The following is an 11,448-nucleotide window of genomic DNA, read 5'->3' as shown; positions in this document are numbered from 1 at the left end:
TGTAATGTGAGGAGAAGTGAGTAATGGTATAAACATTCCTGTATTCACATATAGCCTCACTTGTGCCTTGCTCAACCTGGAGTGACATTTCCCATTGCTTGGTGATAGTAGACACCAATAACTATTTTTGTTGGGGAGCTGGAGGAGGAACAAATGAGAACACAATTTGATGTCTTTAAACTTGATTGGTTGTAAATGGAACTGTTGCATTATTACTGTAGTGCTTAAGTAGTGCACAGTGCCACTAGTGATTTTCAGCAGAGTATACCAAAGTGCCTTCAGTTTGTGCTCATTGCATTGGTTATGCTCTTGCCATGTATTATGGATTGATACACAATCACTAATGAGTTTTTATTTCTTCAATTGAAATACCTCTGCTCCGCTGTTATTACTTTGCCTGTCTTGTCTTGTTGGCTGGTGTTTGTGTGACTGATGTGACTGCTGTGTGCTTGTGTGACTTGAGTCGCTCATGTGTGTTCTCGTAACTCTATCATCTCAGGTGGGCGGCCTTCAAGGCCATGGTGGAGGACAAGAAGCACAAGGTGGACCTGGCCCTCAGCCTGCACAACTACGGGCTGGACTGCGGCGAGACGGAGTCGTGGATCAAGGACAAGACGCGCGTCATCGAGTCCACGCAGGACCTGGGCAACGACCTGGCCGCCGTCATGACCATCCAGCGCAAGCTCTTCGGCATGGAGCGCGACCTGGCCGCCATCCAGGACAAGCTGGCCTCGCTGCGCGACGAGGCCGAGCGGCTGGCCCGGGACCACCCGGAGAGCGCCGGCCGCATCCGCGAGCGCCTGGCGTCGCTGGACGCGGCCTGGGACGCGCTCAAGCGCACGCTGAAGGACCGCGAGGACTCGCTGGGCGAGGTCAGCAAGCTGCAGACCTTCCTGCAGGACATGGACGACTTCCAGGCGTGGCTGTTCAAGACGCAGAAGGCCATCGCGTCCGAGGAGATGCCCGGCGGCCTGCCCGAGGCCGAGGAGCTGCTGAGCCTGCACGACGCCGTGCGCGCCGACATGGACGGCCACGAGGAGGACTACCACCAGGTGAGGGACACGGGCGCGGCCGTCACGCGGGGCCAGGAGGACGACCCGCAGTACCAGCAGCTGGAGCAGAGGCTCAAGGGCCTGGACAAGGGCTGGGACGAGCTGCACAAGATGTGGGACAGCCGCAAGAACTTCCTGGACCAGGGCCTGGGCTTCCAGCAGTTCATGAGGGACGCCAAGCAAGTGGACGCTGTCCTCAACAATCAGGTTGGAACATTTGTTTGAAGAAAGGTGTAAGGTTTTATGAAACACAGTAGTAACATGGAAGGTTTCTTTTTTTACAAAATACAGAAAATGTATTTTAATTGTGGATATATAAACAGTAAACAGACTTTACTAAATATAGCCAGTTGTTCCATTACTGTATGACTGAATTGGTGGCATACAGTATGTGACTCCAAGACACATAAAGTAAACATGCCGGATAGAATGTGGATAATTAGTGGAATGCAGGATTTATGTCTTTTTTTCTCCGAGGCTGGGACTGTTCTGAATGAGAATTCCCTGAAACATTTATTGCCCTACATGTTCAAAGATGTCTTTCATTATTCCTTTTGATCAAGTTTTCAGTTGTTATTATATTTATATTCAAAGTGTGTGTGTGTGTGTGTGTGTGTGTGTATGTGTGTGTGTGTGTGTGTGTGTGTGTGTGTGTGTGTGTGTGTGTGTGTGTGTGTGTGTGTGTGTGTGGTTCTGTGTTTGTGGGTGGGTGTTTGTGGGTGTTGGTGTGGATATGGGTCTGTGTGTGTGTGTGCGTGTGTGTGTGTGTGCGTGCGTGCGTGTGTGTGTATCTGTGTATGCACATTAGGAGTACACCTTGGCCCATCTTGACCGGGCAGACACTATGGACGGAGCAGAGAAGGCCCTGAAGAAGCACGAGGACTTTGTGAGCACCATGGACGCCAACGAAGAGAAAATCATCAGCACGCTGGACAGTGGACAGAGACTAGTGGACAGCGGGAACCTCTATGCACCGAAGGTGAAAGACAAGATGGACTCCATCCAGGACAGGTCAGTCTGGGCTTTTATGATGACTTTTTAGTAGCAACCATTTACCATAAAACAAGAGTTTCAAATGTAAGGGAGATTTATGTCAAAGAACTGATAGAATTTAAAAATGTGACTGGTAACAAATGTCTTTTATGCACCAAAGACAGTCCGCATGTCTTCATTGTAGCTGATTGTAAGAAGTTCATTGAAGCAATAGCCCTCTATATATTCCTGCGTTCCTGTTCAGACTTTATGCCCTGGTTTTCCATTGTTCCGCTGTTCCGTTGTTCCGTGAAGTGACATTTTCATAACACATCCTCCCCACCCCTACATGGTACTCAGAAGCCTTGGTTCTAGAGTACTGACATCACTGTTCTTCTTCAGAGATCTAGTCAGTTGTCCCACCAGCATGTTCTCTTGCCAAAACACAGACTGGAACAACTACTGTTCTTCTCGCCCTTAAATTTCACTGTGACACTGGACAAGGCCTCGGCTGCTCCAGCCGCAGAGAGCCGCTCAGTGTCTCATCCGCACTTACTGCTAACGAGCGCAGTCAGTCAGAGCCGTGGCTCAGTGCATTACTAGTGCTGGATCAGCAGGGATCCATGGGCCTTGACATGGGAGGAGGAGGAGGAGGAGGAGGAGGGAAACCATCCATTAGCCAGAGTCTGTCTGGATCTTCTCCTCCACTGAGAGGAGGTGCCTCCTGATGCATATCGATCCCTTCTGAGAGAGAGAGAGAGAGAGAGAGAGAGAGAGAGAGAGAGGGAGAGAGAGAGGGAGAGAGAGAGAGAGAGAGAGAGAGAGATACTCTCCCCGGGTAATATAGTCCTCCCTTAGCTCCAGAGGAGGTCAGGGGAAGAGCACATGACAGGTTGGTGTTTGTGTACATTAGCGAAAGAGTCAAATGATTTGGATGCTTGTTTGTTTGTTGACGGATAAATTTTTTTAGAGTGTTGATCGTCCTTTGTCTCTCTCTCTCTCTCTCTCTCTCTCTCTCTCTCTCTGTGTGTGTGTGTGCTTGCATTTGTGTGTGTATCTTCCATTTGCAGATACAACAAAAATCGAAGGAAGGCGATAGAGGTTTCAGGCAAATTGAAAGACAACCGGGACCTTCAAGAGTTCCTTCAGAATACTCAGGATGTAAGTGACTTTCCTCTTTCAAAATCCATAATCCCACTATACTACTATACTCTACAATATTCTGAAGTTAATTATTATATTCTGTACCTCAATTTACCACTTCTCTTTCCATCTTCTTCTTGTTCTTAATTCTGTTCTTCCCTTTATTCTCTCTCTCTCTCTCTCTCTCTCTCTCTCTCTTTCTCATGTATTTAGCTCACATTGTGGATAAATGAGAAGATGCTCACCGCTCAGGACACGTCGTATGACGAGGCCAGGAACCTCCACAGCAAGTGGCAGAAGCACCAGGCCTTCATGGCTGAGTTGGCCTCCAACAAAGACTGGCTCAATAAGATTGACCAGGTGTGTGTTTGTGTTTGTGTGTATGTGAGAGAGTGTGTGCATGCGTGCGTGTGTGTGTAATTTATCCCAGAATGTATTGTATTGTATATGTACTGTATACTCCAAGTCTTGCAGAGCCCGACATTTATCAATTAGTTATGTTAGAATTGTTTTGTTTCTGCAAATATTATATTCACAGTAAGTGAGAGGTATGTTCGTAGTGATAATATGCAAGTAGATTACAGACAAACTGAGAGTATACCTGAACATAAGTTCTATCCAACCTCTCTCTCCTAGAGCCCAATGGACCAAAGTCCATCTTGTTCATGTGTTATGATTATAATCTATAGAAAAAAATAAATAATTTGATCTGATTTGTATCTGTTGCTGTCCTTGTTGTGAGTGAAAACCTCCCGCTTCCTGCCTACCTGTGTGCATCACCTGTGCTTTTCCCTGACCTCTTGTAATGCGTGTCCCTTCAGGAGGGCCACGAGCTGATGGAGTCCAAGCCCGAGTTTGAGCCCATCGTGACGGAGCGCCTGGCCCAGCTCCACGAGCTGTGGGACAAGCTGGAGTCCACCACGCAGGACAAGGCCCGGCTGCTGTTCGACGCCAACCGCTCCGAGCTGTACGACCAGAGCCTGGACGACATGAAGAAGTGGCTGGGCGAGCTGCACAACGAGCTCCAGGGAGACGACGAGGTCAAGGACCTGGCCAGCGCCAACAGGCAGCTCAAGAAGCATCAGGTATGGGGCAGTGTGTGTGTGTGTGTGTGTGTGTGTGTGAAAGAGAGAGAGAGAGAGAGAGAACAAGAAAGAGATAGGGAGAGTTTGAGCATGTATTACTGTAGCATATGTTTACACATATTTGTGTGAGTCACAGAAATAGAAATTCAGGTGAGTATCCATGCGGATATGAGTGAAATACAGTATGACAAAATATGGAACACATTCTGACAATAACAAGTCTGGAACAGCCAAGTGACTAAGCGGATGAATGAGTATCTGTGTGACTGTGTTATTGTGTGTGTGCTGTACGTGTGTGTGTGTGTGCGTGCGTGCGTGCGTGCGTGCGTGCGTGCGTGCGTGCGTGTGTGCGTGCGTGCGTGTGTGTTTTTGTTGTTTGTGTGTGTGTGTGTTCGTGCGTGTATTTGTTTCCCTGACTTCACGTGCATGCATTACCATGTACATCCACACGACTCGCTTGACTCCCTCTGACCCACTGCTGACCCACTGCTGACCCCTGTGTGTTGGCGTAGCTGACGGAGAACCAGGTGCGGGACCGGGGCCGCGAGCTGGCCGAGCTCCAGGAGGCCGTGCAGAAGCACGCGCCGCTCAGGGAGGACCGGCCCGAGATGGAGGCCGAGCAGCAGGCCCTGCAGACGGAGTTCCAGAAGGTTCTCACCCCCCTCGCCCAGCGCCGCGGCAAGCTGGAGGCCGCCAAGGCCGTGCACCAGTTCTACAGGGACGCCGCGGATGAGATCGTGAGTCGATTGACGTCTGGAACGTCGAACATTGCCGTTTCTCTTCTTGGGACTGGAAATAACAGTCTGTGTGTGTGTGTGTGTGTGTGTGATTGTGCTGTAGCTATGGGTGGAAGAGAGGTTACCGCAGGCGATGTCTCAGGAGCATGGCAACAATCTCCAGTCAGTCCAGCTCCTCATGAAGAAGAACCAGGTGAGGCCCTCTCCTCTTCCATTCCATTGAATAACAGCTCTTTTGAATCCCATTGGATAGCAGCTCTATTGAATCCCACTGAATAACAGCAGATTTAATAAGTTCAGGAAGCAGTATACAGCCCTGCAGTATACCTTTGCCCTTGATGGTTTTCAGAAGTCCATAATGTTCGAATCAGACATCAGATAATGCAGTAACATGCATGTTCCTTATGATGCATTCTAACTGGGAACTGAGCATCAGTGATCATTTATTACAAATATTATTGTTATTAGCTGATACTTACGGCCTCATGTCATTGTCCACTCCAGACGCTGCAGAGGGAGATTGAGGGTCACCAGCCGCGGGTGGACGAGGTCCAGGAGCGCGGCCGGCGCATGGCGGCAGCGGCCGAGGGCGGCCCGGAGGCGGAGCGGATCCGCGAGCACGCCAAGGAGCTGGAGGGGGCGTGGGCGCACCTGCAGGACGAGATGACCAAGCGGCGCCAGCGGCTGGACGGCTCCAACGAGGCGCAGCAGTACTTCAACGACGCCGAGGAGGCCGAGGCCTGGATCGGGGAGCAGGAGCTGTACATGATCGCCGATGAGAAGGCCAAGGTGAGGAGGAGGAGGAGGAGGAGGAAGAGAAGGAGGAGGAGACAGGGAGGTGTGGCTATGCAGACAACACTGAGGAGTAGTGATGGTCACACTTAATCATATCTCATAGATAACGAATGTGTTGCATTACTGAGTTACATATTAATGAGATGTGATTGCAGTAATGTGTTTAGCTGTAATTTGTTACGACCCCCTTGACACTGTTAAAATATGTAACCACACAGCTATGGCAGTCCATGTCTCATCCATATGCCCTGTAACTGTGTTGCACAGGGATGCCTAACTGTCTCTGTCTGCAGTGGGAAGACCATCTTTGAGAGGTTATGGTGTATAAAGTGGCCATAATGCCTGAATGGATTATGAATCATAAAGATTCTGGTTCTATTCTACAGTATGTGGCTAAAGTATCTCTCTCTCTCTCTCTCTTCTTTCTCTCTCTCTCTCTCTCTCTCTCTCTCTCTCTCTCTCTCTCTTCTCTCATCTGTTCCCACAGGATGAGCAGAGTGCCATGGTGATGCTGAAGAGGCACCTCATCCTAAAGCAGGTTGTGGATGACTACGCCGACTCCATGCGGAACCTGGCAGACCGTGCCCACAAGATGATGGCAGAGGATCATCCAGATGGGTATGCAGTACACACCCACACATACACACACACACACACACACACACACACACACACACACACACACACACACACACACACACACACACACTCAAATCACATTAGTTGATGTGAAAATGGGATATCAATGCACTGATACTTTACATGCCCTAGATATACTGTACTAGTCTGTACTGTATGTCTTCTGTACACTTTTAGCTCAGAACTCTTATTGAAATAGTAAAAACTTGAAAACAAAGGAAGACAAACATGCTGTTGACTGTTGAATTGTATTGGATATTGATTGTGTATGCCACACATCAACTCTCTCCCTGTCCGTCCCTGTTTTCATCACTTTGCTTTTGCAGTGAGGCCATCCTTCGTAGACAGGGTCAGGTGGACAAGCAGTACGCTGGGCTGAAGGAGCTGGCCGAGGACCGCAGGAAGAAGCTGGACCATGCTTATCATCACTTCCTGCTCAGTCGTGAGGTGGAGGACCTGATGCAGTGGATCGCCGAGCGCGATGTCACCGCCTCCTCACAGGAAATGGGACAGGACCTCGACCACGTCTCTGTACGCACCAACCCTCATCACTTTTTTTTTTAGCTAAATGTACATTCATATGTAGAGATCACCATTTAAAGAAGTGCATTTCACTATGCAATATCTTGCCATGTTTAGAATACAATGAATACTTTTTATTCATTGAGCAAAATTAAGTTCTCTTGCCATTACACAATTTGTGATTATATATAAAAACATTGACACCTCTTTAAGAAAAAAAACATAAATTAAGCATATAGTATCTTCTGTTCCACTTCATCCCCATCGTTGTTGATGTATGTTTGCACCAGTAATTATAATTGTTCCATCATGATTGTCCTACTACCCTTAGATCCTGCGAGATAAGTTCAGGGACTTTGCTCGGGAGACGGGCTCCATGGGTCAGGATCGCGTGGACTCGGTCAACCAGATCATCGACCAGCTGATTGAGGGCGGACACACGGAGGCCGCCGCGCTGGCCGAGTGGAAGGACAACGTCAACGAGAGCTGGGCTGACCTGCTGGAGCTCATCGACACTCGAGCACAGCTCCTCACGGCCTCCTACGACCTGCTCAAGTATGTCAGACCATCTGATGAATGACAAAAATCCACTGTGATGCAAATGTTATTTGTAACTTAATTGCTCATATCACATCACATTGTGATTGTCATTAGTATGTAGAAGGTAGTATATGAAATGTACACAGTACACTTTGAACATGATCAAATGTGTCACCGAATGTGACTGTGCAGAAGGAAAATGGATCATCATATAAAATGTGTTGTAAAAGTGAATCTAGACTTTATGAACAGCCACAAAACTCAACAAAACTGTGACACTAATAGCTGTATCATTTACAGGTCATTATGTTTTATCTATTGTCATTAACTTTTAATGCTCACTCATCCGATTTTTCCAATCATGTTCCCTTGCCAAAATATATGGTTTGTCATAAGTGTAGATTAATTTAGTCAATTTCCTCCGGTCTTTTTAGTAGCTCTGGAAAATTGTTCCAAACTCCATTAATCTCCCTGGAGGGAGAGCAGTGATGTTGTGGTCCAAAAGTGTTGTCTGCCACTGTCATTATTTTAGTTTGATACCGCATAGTTGTGCATGGGTCACTGGTCATGTAATGTGCTGTCGTGTCTGCTGTCAGGTACTTTTACGATGGAAAGGAGCTGGTGGCTCAGATCCAGGAGAAGCAGAATGATATTCCTGAGGATGTGGGAGAGGACTTCAGCAAGGCCGAGTCCTTCCACCGCATGCACGCTGCTTTCGAGAGGGACATCAGTACACTGGGCAAACAGGTATACCCCTGACCACACTACACTGGGCAAACAGGTATACCCCTGACCACACTACACTGGGCAAACAGGTATACTGTACCCCTGACCACACTACACAGGGCAAACAGGTATACCCCTGACCACACTACACTGGGCAAACAGGTATACCCCTGACCACACTACACTGGGCAAACAGGTATACCTCTGACCACAGTACACTGGGCAATGGGCAAACAGGTATACCCCTGACCACAGTACACAGGGCAAACAGGTATACCCCTGACCACACTACACTGGGCAGTGGGCAAACAGGTATACCCCTGACCACACTACACTGGGCAGTGGGCAAACAGGTATACCCCTGACCACACTACACAGGGCAAACAGGTATACCCCTGACCACACTACACAGGGCAAACAGGTATACCCCCCTGGGCCCTGACCACACTACACTGCTTCCCAGGTTTCTCACTACAGTCTCAAGCTAGGTTTTGCTGTAAGGTGATTGTCAGAGGAGGAATGCTATTACACACAAAAAAAAAATAACATTGTTATCCATTTTCATTTCAAGAGGAATTATTATTTGCAAGTGAATATCAAAAAATGAAAATGGTTCAGATCTATTAAACTGGAGAGAAATGATATTCACTATTCCAGTTTAATTTGTTTTAGATACAAACAAAAGGAATTTATTGCAAATAAAATAAACATTTGATATAGAAAAAAAATCAATCAGGTATATAAAATTACTAATTTAAAACATGCTAATAAACCATCCTTTTTGTTCCACCTCCCCCACTAGGTCCAGCAGTTCCAGGAGACCGCCGCTAGGCTACACGCCCAGTACGCGGGCGACCAGGCCACAGCCATCCAGGCCACGGAGAAGGAGGTGATGGAGGCCTGGAAGGGCCTGCTGGACGCCTGCGATGGCCGGCGCGCCCAGCTGGTGGACACGGCAGACAAGTTCCGCTTCTTCACCATGGTCAGGGACCTGATGGCCTGGATGGAGAGCATCATCCAGCAGATCGAGACCCAGGAGAAGCCCAGGTGAGAGGGGCAAGGCCTGTCTGAGAGGAGGGGGTCAGGGATGGATGGTTTTGTTATGATGAATGTGGGTCCATGTCACAGGCAGTGGTATTTTTTTGTTTTGACCCACCCTTGACTCTCCTTCTCTGGTTCCATCTTCTCTTCTCTTCTCTTCTCTTCTCTTCTCTTCTCGTCTCTTCTCTTCTCTTCTCTTCTCTTCTCTTCTCTTCTCGTCTCTTCTCTTCTCTTCTCTTCTCTTCTCTTCTCTTCTCTTCTCTTCTCTTCTCTTCTCAGGGATGTGTCCTCTGTGGAGCTCCTGATGAAGTACCACCAGGGCATCCGTTCCGAAATGGAAACTCGGGTGCCAAAGTTCACGGAATGTGCCGACCTTGGCCGGGCACTGTTAGCTCGCAAACACCGCGATTCCGCCGAGGTGAGGGGTCAGAGCCGGTCAAAGGTTGCCGTACGGCATGGAATGTCAAAACATCGCTGCGGCCATTCAATCTGTCAGTAAACGATTCAGAAAACTCAATGTCATTACAACTCAGGACGTTGTCACCTTCATGGGCAAGTTCCGTTTAGTGGTATGACAAACATGTGCCTGCTACACAAGGCATGGCAGCAGAATTGATGTGACAGGGAAAATGTTCTGGCAAACCAGAAGGGCTTCTCAGCAGAATATCAACAGAATTGTATCTCTGTTAAGAGATGACTCAGACTTTTACTACAGAAGTTCCCACTGAAAATATGATGTGGCAGATTTGAGTGTCTAAGGATGCCTATGTGCCCTAGATCTGACATGGGCCCATGAGAGCAGCGACAGTCAGCACTATAGTCAGCTACTGCACAGTAGTGCATTCCCTCCCCAATTCCTGTCATGTGTGTCTGTGTGCTGGAATAGCTTGTTTAAAAACAGAAAGTTCCATGAGCCCTCACCCCAACACCCCCCCCCCCTCCCTAGCTATTTCTGAACTCTGGCAGGCTGGTATCCTTACATTGATCACTTGTTGTGTCCAGAAAGGTTCTGTGACCTGGACCAGACAGACTGGCCTTGTTATGCTGCAGGAGTGTGGCTGCTTGCTCTGTCTCTCTGTCTCCCTGTTAAGACACGTGCTCATGTCTCGTCTCAGATCAAAGAGAAGCTACTGCAGATGATGGAGAAGAAGAAAGAGATGATGCTCAAGTGGGACGACCGATGGGATTGGCTCAGATTATGTGAGATCAATACTTTTAATCCCATCCATACACACACATCCACCCACCCCCCTACACACACACACACACACAGGCCCCTTTTCAGAATTCACGTACAGAAGCTCAGAAGCCCACATTCACTCACAAACACACACACACACACACACACACACACACACACACACACACACATACTGAATACAAGGCAGAACAATAGTCTGGTAGTCTGAGAGGCACTAAAAATGTACTTTCAGTGGCTTGAATTGACCTTCAAAAAGGTCATTCCTGACCCCTGTACCCTCCACACCTTTCTCACGGCCCTTGTTGTGTGTGTGTGTGTGTGTGTGTGTGTGTGGTGTCCCCCAGTGTTGGAGGTGTGCCAGTTTGCGCGTGACGCGTCGGTGGCGGAGGCCTGGCTGGTGGCCCAGGAGCCGTACGTGGCCAGCCGGGACCTGGGCCTCACCGTGGACGAGGTGGAGAAGCTGCTCAAGAGGCACGAGGCCTTCGAGAAGTCCACCGCCGCCTGGGAGGAGCGCTTCTCCGCTCTGGAGCGCCTCACCACGGTAAGGAAGGCCAGTGTGTGTTGTGTGTGTGTGTGTGTGTGTGTGTGTGTGTGTGTGTGTGTGTGTGTGCGTGTGGAACTGATACACATGGAATGATCGAAATGCATAAAATCAAATAAAGCATCAACTTTGTGAGTGTGTGTGTGTGTGTGTTTGTGTTTGTGTGTGTTTGTGAACATTATATCTACTCTCTGAAATGCCAGAAATACCAGTTTAAATATTAAATGTCTGTGCGTTTGTTTGTGTGTGTGTTTGCAAGTCTGTGAGAGTGCATTGTGTGAAATATTTATTGGTAACAGGCCGGCGTCTTTGTCTCTTTCCTTCTGTCAGCTTGAATTGCTGGATATTAGGAAGCAGCAACAGGAGATGCAGCAGTACATGACAGAAGAGGATAAGGATACCAGGTAAATCTCTCTCACACAAACACACACAGAAGCACAAACATACATGCATG

At 48.3% G+C, this 11,448-nt stretch overlaps 1 protein-coding gene across 4 annotated transcripts in view; it reads left to right on the top strand.

Moving 5' to 3' along the window:
* Positions 1-11,448, top strand: part of sptb (spectrin, beta, erythrocytic) — a 40,523-nt gene that overhangs the window by 24,813 nt on the left and 4,262 nt on the right. For all 4 annotated transcript variants that reach the window (XM_062522312.1, XM_062522309.1, XM_062522311.1 and 1 more), the window contains 17 exons: positions 500-1,259; positions 1,861-2,063; positions 3,095-3,185; positions 3,381-3,527; positions 3,989-4,252; positions 4,765-4,989; positions 5,093-5,182; positions 5,494-5,778; positions 6,272-6,402; positions 6,750-6,954; positions 7,277-7,500; positions 8,082-8,232; positions 9,014-9,258; positions 9,532-9,670; positions 10,368-10,452; positions 10,798-10,994; positions 11,325-11,398. In XM_062522312.1, the coding sequence (XP_062378296.1) occupies positions 500-1,259; positions 1,861-2,063; positions 3,095-3,185; positions 3,381-3,527; positions 3,989-4,252; positions 4,765-4,989; positions 5,093-5,182; positions 5,494-5,778; positions 6,272-6,402; positions 6,750-6,954; positions 7,277-7,500; positions 8,082-8,232; positions 9,014-9,258; positions 9,532-9,670; positions 10,368-10,452; positions 10,798-10,994; positions 11,325-11,398 (3,516 nt within the window). The remainder of the gene's footprint in view (positions 1-499; positions 1,260-1,860; positions 2,064-3,094; positions 3,186-3,380; positions 3,528-3,988; positions 4,253-4,764; positions 4,990-5,092; positions 5,183-5,493; positions 5,779-6,271; positions 6,403-6,749; positions 6,955-7,276; positions 7,501-8,081; positions 8,233-9,013; positions 9,259-9,531; positions 9,671-10,367; positions 10,453-10,797; positions 10,995-11,324; positions 11,399-11,448) is intronic.

Source organism: Sardina pilchardus, chromosome 20 (genome assembly GCF_963854185.1).
Source record: "Sardina pilchardus chromosome 20, fSarPil1.1, whole genome shotgun sequence".
NCBI lineage: Eukaryota > Metazoa > Chordata > Actinopteri > Clupeiformes > Clupeidae > Sardina > Sardina pilchardus.
The sequence above is the reverse complement of the archived record's forward strand: the minus strand, read 5'-3'. Positions and strand labels throughout refer to the sequence as shown.